The sequence below is a fragment of the Chiloscyllium plagiosum genome, unplaced genomic scaffold (genome assembly GCF_037043375.1).
Source record: "Chiloscyllium plagiosum isolate Xiang-an unplaced genomic scaffold, Cpla_swu_hap1 HiC_scaffold_11, whole genome shotgun sequence".
Classification (NCBI taxonomy): Eukaryota; Metazoa; Chordata; class Chondrichthyes; order Orectolobiformes; family Hemiscylliidae; genus Chiloscyllium; species Chiloscyllium plagiosum.
Window position 1 is genome coordinate 33,970,852 of NW_028270149.1, and position 17,068 is coordinate 33,987,919.

General features: G+C 35.7%; 1 protein-coding gene across 5 annotated transcripts in view; it reads left to right on the forward strand.

Annotated features, from left to right (window-relative positions):
* Nucleotides 1-17,068, forward strand: part of LOC122557312 (STAG2 cohesin complex component b) — a 164,017-nt gene that overhangs the window by 113,174 nt on the left and 33,775 nt on the right. For all 5 annotated transcript variants that reach the window (XM_043704887.2, XM_043704886.2, XM_043704885.2 and 2 more), the window contains 7 exons: nucleotides 835-938; nucleotides 2,353-2,445; nucleotides 4,951-5,040; nucleotides 7,110-7,313; nucleotides 10,049-10,119; nucleotides 13,310-13,397; nucleotides 13,526-13,606. In XM_043704887.2, the coding sequence (XP_043560822.1) occupies nucleotides 835-938; nucleotides 2,353-2,445; nucleotides 4,951-5,040; nucleotides 7,110-7,313; nucleotides 10,049-10,119; nucleotides 13,310-13,397; nucleotides 13,526-13,606 (731 nt within the window). The remainder of the gene's footprint in view (nucleotides 1-834; nucleotides 939-2,352; nucleotides 2,446-4,950; nucleotides 5,041-7,109; nucleotides 7,314-10,048; nucleotides 10,120-13,309; nucleotides 13,398-13,525; nucleotides 13,607-17,068) is intronic.

Below are 17,068 nucleotides of genomic sequence, written 5' to 3' on the forward strand. Positions count from 1 at the left end.
AGGTGCATCCCTTTCTGCAACTGTCAACTGTGGCCTGTTCTGCTCTGTGGATGTGTTGAAACTCCCAGGACATCTTGAGAATTGGAATTCTTAATCTCTTCTGGTAATTTAGCAGTTTTTAACATTTCAGAAGTCTGGACAAATGATCCAGACATCAGTTCAAATTCCAGGTTGGCAGATATGGAAATTAATCTTTTATTTATTAAATAAGCTCTAAAAATAAAACTGGTGTTGGTGACCATTGAAATTCCCAGTCGGAGTTTCAACATCCCATTACTATTTAATCTGTAATTCAAGTAAAAGACTATCAGCTCAAATTTTGAAGGATTATTGCTCCCATGAGTTGCCTTGATATTTTATTGAAGCTTGTTCACAGTAACATTCCTTCACATTTTAGAAATGGTAGTACTTTTCTGTGAAAATACTTCAGAAATTTAACCAATTTAATGGACATGTGATTTTAAATTTTGGTAGGCCTTAAATTAAATAAACATCAACTCTATTCTGGGTCATTTCTGGTTTGGTCAATTTTATCAGAAACTCTTGCATGCATTTACTTACAGGTGCTTGTACTTAAGGGTGTTTTGACTCTTTTGACCCTTGCTAAATACTGTTCAGGAGACACAGAAGTAACATTGTCTCTAATCTATTTTCTACAGGCTTAACAGAGCTTTGTAAAGGACACAGGGAAGATTTAATGAAAATGTTGTTGCATAACTGTTGAAACAACATTCATCTAATGTTGCATATTGTTGAAAATAGTGTAAAAAATCAGTTGCTTTTCTTGCATCATTCTCTGCAAATAAAGCTAACAATGCATTCTTTTCTTGTCAGTCCTGACTGATAGACAGGAGAGCGCACTTGTTGAAATTATGCTGTGCACAATTCGGCAAACAGTGGAGTGCCATCCTCCAGTTGGTAGAGGTTCAGGTAGAAAGGTATGACATTTATATTGTCTTATCTAAGATGCTTACTCATTTCATTTTTCAATGTAGTACAGTTGAAGTACTTGTGCAGACTGCATAGTTTGTTTATTTAAGACTTCACATGGTTGGATATCGTTTTTATGTTTACTCTTTCCTGCCTCCACTCAATCCCTCCAGTGAATCTCAACTATCAGGCTACTTGTCAGACACCAGTACTGAGTGAAGAGAATTTTCTCGCATTTTTTACACTGAAAAGATTAAAGCTACTATCTTCTTTTCCTGCTGCAATCGAGCCTTCACACTTTCTGGCAACTACCTGACATTGCTTGCAATCTTAGTATCATATTTGATTCATGATGAACTTCCAACCACATGTTTGTGTCTATCAATAAGGTAGCTTATCTCTATTTCTGTAGCATTGCCTGACTCAATCCTTGCCTCATCATCTGCTGAAGTCACATCCATTCCCATTTTATCTCTCAACTTGACAATGCCAATGCACACAGGTCTGTCTTCCCATAGTCCACCCTCTGTAAAATTAAGATAATCTAAGACTGTGCTGCGCATATCCAAACTCTCTCTGATGTTCTGTTCACCTATCACCCTTGACTTCAGTAACCTACATTGACACCTGGTTAAGCAGCTCTTCAGTTTCAAAATTCCCACTCTTAATTTCAAATCTATTGTGTGATCTTGCATTTCCTTTTCTCCTCTAACCCTCCAAATCCTTTCCAATTCTGTCCTCTTTGCCTGTGTCTCTTTCCTTCTCACACACCCCACGTTTTTCTTTGACAATATCCTAATATTTCCTTATAGTTTGGTGTTGAGATATGAATGGTAATTTTCCTGTTAAGAGCCATAGTGCATCTTGGTTCTCTTAAAGGTTTCATATAAGTATTAGTTGTTTGTTCTTCAAACTTTAATGTAAATTACGCTTTGTCCTTTGTTTTATATGGATAAGGGAATATGTTAATCAATTCGTATAGTGTTTATTGTACTTTACAGAATATTTTGATTTTATTCTCCCTTGCTGAATGCTGTTTAGTATTTTGCACACAAACAAGCACATTGATAATTTATCTGAATTCTGAAGTGATTTTGCACTGAACAAAGGTTTAACCAAGTGTGAAAACCTTAGATCCTGGAAAATGCTCAAACAGAAGTATTTCTGGAGTAAGGAATTTTTCTGTCCATGCATAATAGATATGTGACAAATAGTTGCAAAGAAGAGGGTTTCAGTCTGCGGTGAGAAATTAACAGAAATGCATTTTTGTTTCCAACCAATATTTATGGACCTTCTACCATTTTTTATACGTTTTTAAGGATTTGTAGCTTTGAGGAAAGACAGGGAAAGTAGAAGAGGGGTGCCGTTAAAGTAAGAATGTATATATTTGCACAATTGATGGTCTGCATTTTGCAATGACAGGTATTGACGGCAAAAGAGAAAAAAACACAGTTGGATGATCGGACCAGAATTACAGAACAGTTTTCAGCTGTCCTTCCACAGCTCTTAGCAAAGGTACTTTTAATTTTAATGTGTTTCATAGTCTTTATTGCGGTAGAATATCTCTGGAAATAAGCATGTTTTCTTGTAATGCAGTATACAAGAGCCACATGTAGTCCAGATTTAATACCCTTGTAATGACCCCTGTCTACTTGACAAATGCGAAGATTTTTTTCACTGTAGCAAAGCCAATCAAAATTTCACAAAGTGCATTGCAAATTGGTGTTTTTCTTTTTCAACTATTGTTCTCTTCAACACACCACACTTGCTATAGAAGACCAAGAAAAATAGATCATGTTTATCTTTAAAATGACCATCTAGCCACTGGATGAATGAAGATTTTAAGGTCCAAGCCCAGAAATGATTAAAAGCTGTTGGATGGAAATAGTAAGAAAATTGATGCTAACAGATGTTTTTCTGTATGTCGAAAGTGATGTTTGTGATATTATAGCTGTTCAATTTGTGGTTCGATCTATTTTGGAGTACTGCATTGAGTTCTTGGCCCTGTATCACAGGCAGACAATGGTAACCTTGAACGTAGTGCAACAAAGATTCACCAGGATTCTGCTCGATTTGAAAAGATTGGAATATAGTGGCATAATACATAATTCCTTAGGTGTACAAGATTAAGGGATTATCTATTTGAGGTTTGAAATGATAAAAGGATTTGCGAGAGCAGTTAGGGAGAAACTTCCTCTTATGCGAGAGTACAGAACAAGGGGGCATAATCTTCAAATAGTCAGTTCAAAATTTCTCAACTGAGATTGATCAACTTTGCTGAGGCCAAAATTACAGAGGGTTATAGTATCATGGTGAGTACTTGGTCATGATCAATCATGAAATTGGCAGAATAGGTTTGAGATGCTGAATGACCTACAACCATACCAATAAAAAGGGCAGGAAAATTGAATTCAAGTTAATGGTTGTAGTTTTTACCATTGGCCAGATGGCTGAACGATTGCCTTCTATCTCTAATTTTTGTGATGTTTGTAAACTGACAGACAAAGTTGACTCTCAGATTTATCAATTCACAAATTTTCAAACAAGAATGGCAGAATGAAATGGACCCAAAAGCTTAAAAGTATTAAACGAAATTCCTGAGATGGCAGCACTGACTTATGAAGAGAAACTGGGTCAGCTAGGTCTGTATTCACTGAAGTTCTGAAGAACGAACAGGGACCTCATTAAAAAAAAATTGAACAGGACTGGATAGGGTAAATGCAGGAAGGATGTTCCCAATGACTGGGGATGACAGTTTGAAGATACAGATAGGTTATTTAGAACTGAGATGAGAAATGTCTTTATCCATAGGGTGGTGAGTCTGTAAAGTTCTCTCTCTCAAAGCTGTAGATGCCCAAAACAGAATGTTTTCAAGACTGAGTTAAACATAGTTCTTAGGGCTAAATGGATCAAAGGATATGGAAAGAAAGTGAGTTGGATAATCAATCATGATCATACTGAATGGTAGGGTAGGCTCGAAGGGCTGAATGGCCTACTCCTTCCATTTTCTATGTTTCTATTAGTCTAAGTAGTTTTTCTGTGCTGTGTACTATGCTGCTGCTAAAAGTATAGAAGTGAAAAGCTAGACCCTTCTATCTATTGGCTTTCGACATGGTAAGAAATGCACATGAATATTGGGGTGATTGATCCTTCAGTTCTTTTTCCAGTGGAGAAATGTCTTTGGTTTGCCTTCTGCATTTTTTGCAGTTGATTTACGGCATAATAAAAAAATTAGTGAATTGATTTCATTTTTTGAATGCTATTTGCATTTCGAGGCTCAGGTTGTGGCCTTTTTTCATTTATATAGCATATTAATCTAAATCTTGTACTTCTGTCCTCAAGCCATTCTTCACAAAAAACAGAATCACTGTTTCTTATACAGTCACCAGCAATATTGTTCATAGTGTTCTCTGGTCCAAACAATTCCTTCTGAAGAGAGGAAATTCTGAGTACTGAGTAAATTGTACGAAAAGAAGGAAATAAAGAACTTGCATTTATGCAGAGTGTTTCACAATCTCAAAATACCCCAAAATGCTTCATGGGCAATCAATTACTTTTGCAATGTAGTCATTATTGTAATTTAGAGAATTACAGCAAGGTCCCATAATACAATTCGTAATGACGGTTGAAGGATAAATGTTGGGTAGTGTACAGGATAACTCCCCACCCTGTGTTTGAATAGTGCAGTAGGATTTCTGTCGAGAGCAGGAAGGTGGGAATTAGATTTCTTGATTTATAAGGTAACATCTTGGACGGACAGTATTTCCTTGGTGTTGTACTGAGTTATCAGTTAAGATTGTGTACTCAAGTCTTAAAAGAGAATTCACATCCTTCTGTCTCAAGGTGAGAATGCTGTCATTGAACCAACACTTGACATCCTGAGTAAAGGATCAAAAACACTCTTTAGTGCTGTAATGCTTTATATTCAACTTTGTTGAACATTAGTTGAATTATTTATTTAGATATGAATACTTATTGTTTACTGTGTTCAATCTCCCCCCTTCCCCATTTTCAATACAGTATGCAGTTGACGCAGAGAAAGTGACGAATCTTTTACAGTTACCACTGTTTTTTGATTTGGAGATCTATACAACTGGTCGACTAGAAAAGGTGAAAGAACAGTTATTTTATATACTAGTGTTCTTGTATCACTGTTTAGATTTTGTAAAGTCCAACTTGAACTTAATTTCATAAAGTTTAATATAAAACTTAGGAATTAATTGTATATTCTATACTGTCTTTTGAAAGAGAACAGTTGAATTTTGTAGCCTCACGGAAATAGGCATTTTAATACTACAACAATGATGGGGTAATCAAAAATCACCGAGTTATGAATCTGAAATACAACTTGAAGTGCTGGAAATACAGACTACCGTATATGCTAGTGTAAAAGCTGACCCTATGACTTTTGGTCTCAAAAAAATTCCTCTATACTTTGCATAAAGGTCAACCATAAGTTCTCAAAGCAGCTTTGTTATTAATTATTTGTGATTATTATAGTTCATTAATTTCAAGGCATGGGTATGAACCTTTAGATTTTCCGTCTTGCAAATTCTTAACCAATTAATGAGACTAATTGTGTGCCACATCAGGGGAAAGGTTGTGTTATTTCCTGCATAACTATCCGACTTTACACCCTCAGAATTGAAGAAAGATGGTATTTCAGAGTTAAAGGCTAGTGCCAGCTGGTGCACAAGATTCATGAAAAGGTATGATGTAGCACTCCATCAGAAAATGAGAATTTCACAATTTCTGCATCTGAGGTTTATGATCAAATCATCAATGCTTACTGACTTGCCAATTAACATCGAGAAGATTCCGTATAAATTGGACTCCTGCGTGGAAAATTCTTAAGAATAAGGCTGATGAACTGTGATATGCCGGATAACAAGCCTGTTACTTATATTGAAAGTCTGCATTGTAAGGGCCAGGAGAAAACATGGTTCACAGTGATTCCATCTTGCATCTCACATGGAACGAAATTAAAACCTATGGTGGTATTCAAGTGCATGTTCTTTTTGAAGATAAATTTTAGAAAGGCCTGTCGTTGAAAAAGGAGTAGGAGAAAAGAGGAGTGGGGGGGGTGTCAGCAAAGTGTGGAATTTGAGATTGGAAGGACAACACAAAAGAAAATATTTCCTCATCTGCAAGATGTTTATATCCATCGTGTCAGCAGTGTAGTTCGTGATGTGAGATCAAACCAGTCCTGGTGGTTATTGCTGACAATGTACATCCCTTGGAGTTTTCAAAATTAAATAAACCCCTCAAAAAAGAAGTATCTGATGTCAACCAGTGGGATGCTGAAAATCGAAAAACATGTTCACTAAAGACAAGTATGAGTACTATCATAAGAACTACTGCTAATGGGTCATATACAGGTGGAAATAATTCTATTGCAATGTTTTTTTTAAGAATTGCAAGATTGAAAGTGCTTGACCATACCAAGGACAATTACTAATAATGAAGATGATGTTAAATTTTGTGACATGACTGATCATGGTGAGGAAGACTAGGACCAGATTTCACTGAAGTGTTACAGTTATATAGCATATATGTATATTGTGTCTCATGTTATAAAATAAAGAAATGATCATGTTAATATAAATTCTTTTGTTTATTTGTACTTTATTCCATTGCAGCAGTCTTTTCTGGACCTAAATGAAACACATTAGTCCCTGAGACACATTAACTGTATGGAAATAACTTTTACACAAGTGTATATGGTAGTTCAACAGCGCTTACAAAGCAAAAAGATAGGCTCATGTTTTGTTGCAGGCCTGTTAATTCTTCAACTAAGATTAAGAAGTTACACTTTTAATGTGTGTTTTTTGTTGATAGAATTGTTGTATATTTCCAAAATTTTATGTTTCCTTATTTAATTACAGCATTAATATTTTTTGTCAGTATTAAGTCCTTTCTATGCATAATGATAGTATTAATAAAATAGTTTCAATCTTTGTCCTTAGCTTACGACTTCATACCATCCCAATTAATTTGCTCTCCCATGGGAAGAAACACAAGTTTATTGGAATAAGTTTAAAATAAAATCAAAGTCTCATACATTCAGCATAGATACTCTTTCACTGTTATTAAATGGTAATTTCTGCCAATTTGTCTGAAGCAAAACTTCAGTTTTAGTCATCATGCTAATATAAATTGTTTTATCACTTTTGTTCAAGCACTTGGACGCATTGTTGAGGCAACTGAAAAATATTGTAGAAAAGCATGTGGACACTGATGTCTTAGAAGCTTGTTCGAAGACTTACCATGCCCTCTGCAATGATGAATACACAATATTCAACAGAGTGGATATCTCAAGAAGCCAGCTAATTGATGAATTGGTAGATAAGTTCAGTCATATGCTTGAAGACTTCTTACAAGAGGTTTGTATCTGAAAGATTATTCAGAAATACATTTGGTTCTGTGGTTCCTTAACTTGTCAGTTAATAAAATGGTTTAATACAGTCGTTGTTTTGCTAGTTAAGTAAGTTTACAGTCAAATGTAATAGAAATTGTTTTTAGTACACTTTATTATTAAAGTTGAGTCAATTGGCGTGTAAAATTTGTCGCACATAATTGCAGAATTGAAGCTTATTTTGTTTATTCGGATTGAGTTAATTTTGAAAATGGGAATTTAGTTTCAGAGTATAGCAATGTAAATTCTTTGAAACCTTCAAAATTAATTTCAATTTATTTTAAATTAACTTTTGAAGTGATTTCAGTAATCGTTTCTGTAACATTAAAGATGAGATTTTTTTACTATAGTCTTAAATACAACTTTGCAGGAATACATTTTACTTCTAAATTTTAAGCATATTCAATTACATTTCCATGAATGGGAAAATCATTTATTCTGTGTTTAACTTCCTGTTGTCCTTAACATCCTTCCAAAATTTCAGACCAAAATAGTCTAATATAAATTATTACTAATTTGTGTATTCTTATTCAATAATTAAATTGTTATTGAAAGAATGCCTTCTGCATTTATGAAGGGAGACACACAATACTTTACATTATTATCCTTTACAGATTAATTGAAAGACTAACCATAAAATGAGGAGTTTAAAAATGTGTTGCTGGAAAAGCACAGCAGGTCAGGCAGCATCAAAGAAACAGGACAATCGACGTTTCGGGCATAAGCCCTTCTTCAGAAATCATTCCTGAAGAAGGCCTTATGCCCGAAACGTCGATTCTCCTGTTCCTTTGATGCTGCCTGACCTGCGCTTTTCCAGCAACACCTTTTTAAGCTCTGATCTCCAGCATCTGCAGTCCTCACTTTCCGATAAAATGAGGAGTGATTGCTTACTTCTGAGAATTTGCAATTACAAAATAAAATAAATTACTTAAGCAGATAATTTTACATTACAAAACTTGAAAAATGAATAAACCAAAACCAGCTGGAAAAACATTGGTATATTCATGGTGCATACTGCCACTATGTGTAAATCAGTCAGCAAGTTCAGGAAAAAGAGAGACTCTGCAAATTATGGATTTACATACCTTGCTGATTCAGATGCATCTTGCTGTTGTTCATCTTGCAAAAACTGTGGTTCACAGTCAACCTTCTGGAAATTTTGTAACTTTTTAAGTTTGTATTTTCATTTCCCATTAAATTTGCAGCAGAAAGTTTAAGGTTTGAAATTAATAAAATAATTACTCATTTAACAATGTGTAATTGTTAATGGAATGCCCAATCTACAGCTTCAGCCCAAAAACTGAACAGTATAAAGTATGTTGTGCATTCTTCTGAGAGGTTTTTAATTATTATATGCTTAGTTCTTTCATTCTGATCACTCAAAACACATCCTTCTTCATCCACTCTTTCTTTTGTTCCTATTTTTGCAATGGCTTAACTTAGCAAAATCATTCACTCTAATTCACCTTGTTTTCCAAATTCTATATTTCGTATCCTTTAAGTCTCACAAAGAGGGAAACTATTGGCCCCGTCAGCCACTGAAGATCCAGTTGTCCCATTGTGCTCACGTTTTCCTCGACCTGTAAAGGGTAGAATGCTAATGAGCTGAAGGATACAGAGAAAAGTAGTCCATTGGCACATGCCTGTAAATGCTATATTCCAGCAAAAATTTGGCCATAATGCTTTGCCGTGTATTTTGAAATTTCTTCAGTTTTTAGTAGTTCACAGCCATCTCTAGCATATGTTATGAAATACTTCTGAGCTGTTGATCATCTAATATTTGTTGCACTTCATGATATATTCAAAGCAATCATTTAAGGAAAATATATTTGTTTTCATTCAGTCTAATGCTTGAGAAAGTTTCACATTCTTGAAAACTTTAAAGAGTTATTAGCAGCTTTCAGGATGAAGCTAGTAAGGTTACAGTGAAAGTTTCTGTACTTTTTTGTTAACGTTTGATAAATGTAATACTTAATTATCCTATCAACTTCTTGAAAAATTTATTTATTTTCTCTACTTAATATTTTAAGAAACATAAACTTCAGAAATGTTTCAGCTACGTTAGCCATTTATGGAAAGAAAGCTTTGATTGTGGATGTCTTAGCCAGGTGCAATCCTTTAATGACCAAGTGGCAATAGGTGCAATTTTTAGCTGGCATTGTTTGGTGATCACATACCAACTGTGACAGTGATTCCACATTTCGGTAGAGTTTAGTGTTTATGACTGGGAGTATTCAGTTGTTTTCTATATGTATTTACAAATGATCTTTTATGTTTAAAACCAACTAACACTGAGGAAACTCTGCCAAGTGGTAATGTGTTCCCCCCAATATGATATGTTAACTAACCTTTGCAGAAACACTCAGTAAAATTTGAATTTTAGCATAGTATGATTTTTCTTCTAACTTTACACAATAACACTGAATCTTCAATGTACCTTGCAATGCACATCCATATTTTGAGTACTAGGAGAACAAAAATATTCTTGGTGGAGGTGTTGCTGTGCCAATATTTCTGTGTAAGATTAACATATAAAAACACAATTTTGAGTGAATCGGTAAGTTTTTTTTTAAACTAGGTTATCTATTAATACAATAAATCTATATATTTACTCATGCTAGTATGTTGGTAAGGGAGTTGAGAATACCTAAAACAATTTGCTCTTACTTGGGACACGTATAACTAATTTTGATACTGGAACAGGATGAAGAACTTGATGAGGATGATGCTTACCAGGTCCTGAGCACATTGAAAAGGATCACTGCTTTCCACAAGTAAGGAAAGTTCATCAGTGTGTATGTTTCTGTGTGTGCCATTGAGGATTTACATATTTTCTTGTTATGATTAGACCGGGAAATGCACCTTGTTTAAGGTTAGGAACATGATATAATGTCAAAACAGAATGTTGGTGTGTTTACTTAGAAGTTAAGATTAGATTAGATACCCTACAGTGTGGAAACAGGCCATTCAGCTCAACAAGTCCACACCAACCTTCTGAAGAGTAACCCACCCAGACCTATTCCCCTACCCTACCCCTGACTAATGCAACTAACACAATGGGCAATTTAGCACAGCCAATTCACCTGTCCTGCACATCTTTGGACTGTGGGAGGAAACCTGAGCATCTGGAGGAAACCCACGCAGACACGGGGAGAATGTGCAAACTCCACACAGACAGTCGCCTGAGGCGGAATCAACCCAGGTCCCTGGTGCTCTGAGGCAGCAGTGCTAACCACTGAGCCACCATGCCACCAAAGACTGTCATCTTTATTTCTGAGCTCAACCCATATGGCCTCATTTAATGTTTCACTCAGTACATCATTCCTCCTTGGAGCTGTGATTGAATCTTTAATCAATAATGCTATGCCCCTCCCTTCTGTCCACTACTTTATCCTGCCTGAAAATGTAATATCCAGACATGTTAAACTGCCATCTTGCCTCTCTTTAAGCCAGGTTTTCATTATAGTGATGATATTTCAGACCTGGATTTATCTAGGGAATGCCACCTGACGCATTTCAGTAAGCCTGCCATGGTGTTACCCATCAACGTGCCACCAAAGATTTAATTTACTCCTTGAGTCTTACCTGTGATTTAGATTTCCTCTATCAGGGCTGCTTTTGTCTTCAGCCAGGTGGGTGGTGCTGTACATGGTCAGACCAGCCTCACTGAACTGATTTCCTTCAGTGTTTCTTGTGTTGAGGCTGTCTGTGAAGTGTCAGATGTGTTCCAGGGCTGAGAGACTACCCTTAGTTTGAAGTCTCATGTCCTCTTGCTTATAACTTGAAAAAGATATAAATTGGTTTCTCAATGTTTAAACAAACAAAAGTAAGTAATAACACTTCAATCATAGTATTTCAAATTTTTTGCAGTAACAGAACTAAGCAAGCTGTTTGTTGTAGTTGAGAGTGTGGTGCTGGAAAAGCACATCAGGTCAGGCAGTATCTGAGGAGTAGGAGAATCAACGTTTCAGCATAAGCCCTTTATCAGGAATGAGCAGTCCTCACTTTCTCCAAGCTGTTTGGTATAATGTGTCTATTAATAAATAGTGTTTCGAAGAAAAATAATTCTTCCCTTGATATATTGTGGAACATGGATACTCCTTCAGTACAATGAGAGATGGGTTAGATTCTTATCCACAATATCCAACTGCAGATCTGTTAATGAAATAATAGAGATCATTTTAATCTGATACACTGGGTAAGGCCAATCTTATTCCTGCCTCAACAACCGCACTTTGGATCAAGTCAATTTCACGCCGAGGGGTTAGGTTAAAATTACTCCACAATATTTGAAAACTAATTTCCCTATACAACCTGAAATTTTGAGATTGAGCTAAAATAAGTTTCTGTGTCCATTAAATTCCAAGTATTTATTTGCCTTTAATTGAATGATCTATCAGTTGAATTGGAGATGTTGAGGAAGACATATGTTTAAAAGAGAGAGTGAACACATTATTTAAGTGCTTACATTCTGTTCCTTCTAACAAATACAAGTTAACTTGGCTGATTCAGCATTTTGTGTTTGGACTGCTTTTCATTTGTTGCTGGTGCAGTTGAGTATCTTTTTGGTTTGTTGAAACGTCTTTTTCCAGTAATGTAATAATTATAGAACCATTGCACATTTTAATACATGACCAGTCAATCGGACTTTATGAGCAGTTCATGATCTAATCATCAACTTATTTTTAAGAATACATCTGTGCTTTTTCTTAATATATAAAATGAATCTCAATTCAGTTATATTTGGGACCTGTATATTGTTTTGCTTTGCAGAGCATTTCTGAAGTTTCGTCCATTCTCCATAAAATTTCGAATAATACAATTTTGTGTTAAATTTTGTAATAAGATTTACAAAGACTTCTAAATTAAACGTTGTAATAATTAACCTATTATCTATAAATTATTATTAACGTTTGGCCAGCTTTCCTTTTTTTTGGTAATCTTTCTAAAGTTTAATCCAGGTATCAGAAAGTGTTTGCCTTTTCTCAAAGATTATGCTGCTCGAGCTAGAATCACTTTCTGAACTAATTGTAGACTGATTCAGATGAAGATTTGCAAAAATAAAACTGATTAATTGGCTGTGGATCTCGACCAAGGTTAAGACCAGGTGTTTTGGTTGTATACCTGGTGCTCCTCTGTTGCTTATGCATAAGAGAATGGTGCTTAGAATCCATTGGACACTGGTGTCCATACTTGTCATGAAGTTAGACACAGGTCTTTGGATATAATACTGCCTTTTTACAGCTCTTAGTATGCATGAAAATTGCAGTAGTAATTGATATGAAGGCATAGTCCTATGATCATAAACTTATTAGATCCATGTTGTAAGATCATCCTTATTCGTGGAATGTAGCCTCTGCATGTTAAACTCTCGTTGGTTCCTGTATATCTATTTTCTCCTGCCAGTCTCATTCATGTTTTCCAAGTGCTGTTTCTGTCTTTTTTCAACGATTCATAAAACGCAGCGTACTAAAGTCACTGGATCCAAACTGGAGGTCAAATCCCAAAGTCCAAAGGCTCTAATATAAAACATTGCAGGTGGTTTAAATAGTCAGCAGCTTGCATATCTGCAGTGCTACTAATTGGAAGATCTAAGTCAGTGTTTCCTCTCTGGGGAAGAGCATAATTAGAGATCATCAGTATGAGAGAGCCTCAATTTAATGAGTAAGGATACCAGAAGGAAGAGTTGAGAGAATTAGAAACTGATGGCACAGATATTAGTTGAAGGAAATAGTGTAAATGCTTTGATGCCGGAAGGAAGGAAAGAATAGAGAGCCACTATGATAGATTTTGGTGAGGAAAGGACAGAGGAAGCTTATGTGGTCTGTAAATAATGGCATGGAGCGGGTGGACCAAATGGTCAGTTTCTGTGCCTTGTGGGGTTGAGAAAATCTAATGCATTTGCTGTTATAGACATCTTGGTGAGTTTTGGTTATAAACTTCAAACTTCATTTGTTTTTCCAGTGCCCACGACCTTACAAGATGGGACTTATTTGGCAGCAATTACAAACTGCTGAAGATTGGTATTGAAAATGGAGATATGCCAGAACAGGTAATAATTCAATTTTAAAACTCCAGCATTGACTTTGCCGAGCTTTCTTTTATGTTGTATTTTATTTTGTAAGTTATAGCATATATTTAGAAAGTATTATTTTGAAATATTGTATACTTGCTTTTTAGATTGTCATTCATGCACTACAGTGCACTCACTATGTAATCCTTTGGAACCTAGCCACCGTTTCTGAAGGCAGTTCAACAAAGGTATGTAAAAAGAGTGGAAATTAATTTGTCTCACATTTGGAAATACATTAAAACCTCATAGAAGATAGTACTATGCATTAAAATTGTTTAAGAATGACGATTTACCCTGAAATTTCAATAGATCAATAAGGAAACAATTGGTTAGATTGCCTAAGAGCAGTAGGAGAAGTTGGTTTGAACTCAGAACTGTTGGATTTCTCCCTGTTTAAATAGTGGTTTTATTCCTCATGGACAGTTGTTTCAAAGAATGTTCAGTTGCACCATCTGAAGATTTTGGAGGTACTGTATTCCCAAGCTGCAACTGACCATCTATTTGAATTAGTTATTTTCTGATCGAGCACAATCTGCGTAGACTTGAAGAAGGCATCAATAAAGTTGAAATGAAAACAAAATGCTGGAAGTGTAGGACGGCAGCATCTGTGAAGAATGAAACAATTAACATTTCAGACTGATGATATTTTACCAAAGCAAGATGAAAATTGGAGATAGTATCTCTTACTTTTATCCAATTCTTATGAAAGGTCATTAAACTGAAATGTAGCTGTCTCTTCACAGATTTCTGACTTGCTGAGTATTTAAAGCATTTTCTGTTTTCAGAGTTTCTGTTTTTGTCCCGATAAGGTTCACAGTTTAGGCAATGAGTCTCTCAGACCGTTGGTGAACTTAAAATTATTGACCAGATTTCCCATTCGGGGAATTTTTAGTAAATTGCCTCCTCTTCAGGCTTTGTAAGCTCCCATTTGAGTCTGATGGTATTCTTATTGTTTAGATGGAAATCACAGCGGGCACATCTGATGCACTCAAAAAGCCCTGGGATCTAGAATTGCCTGTATCCTTGCTTTAGGTTACACATTGTTACATTCTGCTTGTGTTCTGTTGGAGCAGTTACCCTGGAATTTCAGACTCGTTGTTTCAAAAATTGTTGACCACTTATTTTCATGTTAAGATTGAATTTCTGAAAATATTATGATATGTAACTGTTTAAAGAGCTTTAACTTTATTTAGGAGTAGTATCCACTTGTAGCCACTCACAAATTTAACAGATGTTTTAATTACAAAGAAGATTCAGATCTTTAAATTGTAGTGCAGAATTTAACAAAGAAACTTGTAATTATGGAGTCAATGCTTATCAAAGACCCAAACTATATAGAGTTGTGACCAGATCACATGTGGAGCTCCTTGTTTTGTCCTAACCATAAAAGTACAAGCGAGCAATTCAAGGCTTGGAGGTGGGTAACATTACAATGTCACTTCGCAACATGACAGAAATGAATTACATAAAAAAAATACTTTGAGAGGTATCCAGTTGATAGTGGTTACCAAAGGTTAAGGAAAAGTTAAGTTGTGAAAATAAGCTTGTAAGAATAAGACCAAAAGACAACAGTTCATACTGGACAAATATAAGATTGAAATTGGCAAGTTCTTCTTGATATGTTGAACAATATGTAATATGTTGAGGGGTGATTATTGGATTCAGTGTTTTTTTTCTAAAACAATGTATGACGTGAAGAAGATTGTAACTTGGGACAGATCCAATGGCCTCTGAATTTTTTTCACTATAATTGTGTCCCCGAGGTGGCGTGCTTAACGTACTCCCTTTGGTAATATCAGTGCAGTATCTTTCCCTTGTCACTCCATTCTGTACATGAATGAAACACTTTTAATCTTGATGAAATGTTGGTTATGTTGTAAAATGCAGGCAGTACTACGATATGCTAAAGAATTGTCAGCATGCAGCTCGGAAGATATATTTGAAGCTTGCCACATTATAGTAGGTATTTCACCCATGTGGTGGTAAGGGTCTGGAATACACTGTTAGTTGAAACAGCAAACTTTACAATCTTTAAGAAGTATTTGGATGAACACTTGAAATGTCGTAACATTCAAGGCTATGACCAAATCGATCGGTCCTTGCCAGCGTAAATTAGAAGTTGGCTATAAGATAGGAGAAAGTGAGGTCTGCAGATGCTGGAGATCAGAGCTGAAAATGTGTTGCTGGAAAAGCGCAGCAGGTCAAGCAGCATCCAGGGAACAGGAGATTCGATGTTTTGGGCATAAGCCCTTCTTCAGGAATGAACAGAAGGTAGATATAAATGGTCATTTCTCAGATCGGAGATGTGTTGAAAGTGGTGTTCCCCAGGGTTTCGTGTTGGGACCCTTGCTTTTTCAGATTTATATAAATGTTTTGGAGATGAGTGTTGAGGGCAAAATCTCTAAACTTGCATATCTTATGAAGCTTGGGAGAATAGTGAAATGTGAGGATGATGCTGAGCGACTTTGGAGGCACATTGATAATTTAGCTAAATTGACAGGCACCTGGTAGATGAATTTCAATTCACAGAAATGTGAGATAATGCATTTTGACAGAAGAAACACGGAGAGACGATACAGACTCAATGGTACAAGTTTGAGGGGAGTACAGGAGCGGAAGGACCTTGGTGTGCAAGTGCATTGTTCTCTGAAGGTGGGCAGGCAAGTTGAAGCAGTTGTTCATAAGGCTTGTAGGATCCTCTGGTTTATAAATAGAGGCAGAGAGTATAGAAGCAAGGAAAAATGTAACACATCTATAAATCATTGGACAGACCAATAACCTGGAATATTGTGTTTAGTTCTGGGCTTCTTATTTAAGGAAGGATATCTTTTCCAGAATGTGCAAAAGAGATTTTCTAGAATGATACCAGGATTGAGTGATTTTCGATAAAAATAAAGATGAGAGAAATTGCCTTTTTTCTCCTTGGAGCAGAGAAGATCAAGAGATGTTCAAAAGTATTAACAGTTTTGAAGGGTAAAAGGGGGATATTCTGTTTTCACTAGTTAGTATGTCAGTAGCTAGGGTTCACAATTTCAAGGTGGTCAGCAAGAGAGTGAGATGAAAGATCTTTACTCAGAGTTGTTACGATTTGGAATGTGCTGCCTGGGATAGTGGTAGTGGTAAGTTTCAGAAGCGAGCTGGATATATATTTGAAGGTGATGAATTTAGTGGAAAATAGGGCTGAAGAATGGGACTAGCTGGGTAGCTGTTTCAGGAGACACAAAGTCGAATGGCATTCTGTACTTAAAAATTCTATGAAAATTCAATTTATCTTAATTACTTGCTGCACTGCATGTAATCTTCATGTGTTTCATACAAAAGAATGTGTAGATCACACTTTGTTGCACTATTTTGACATTTATCTCCATTTAAATAAAAGTCTGCATTTTCATTTCTTAGTACGAAAGTGCAAGACTTCATATTTTGCTGCATTAAACTCCATTTACATTAAACTCTCAACCTATCTGTTTCTTTATTTCTTTTTTAGAATTTACCCTCCCACCTACTTGTGCATCATCAGCTAGTTTAGTACATTACCCTATGCCCCCACCTCCAAGTCATTAACATCGATGATAAATAATAATTTTTGAGGCCCCATAATACAAAGTGAGTGTTTTGCATCTGTGGAGAATGATATGGAAGCTAGATAA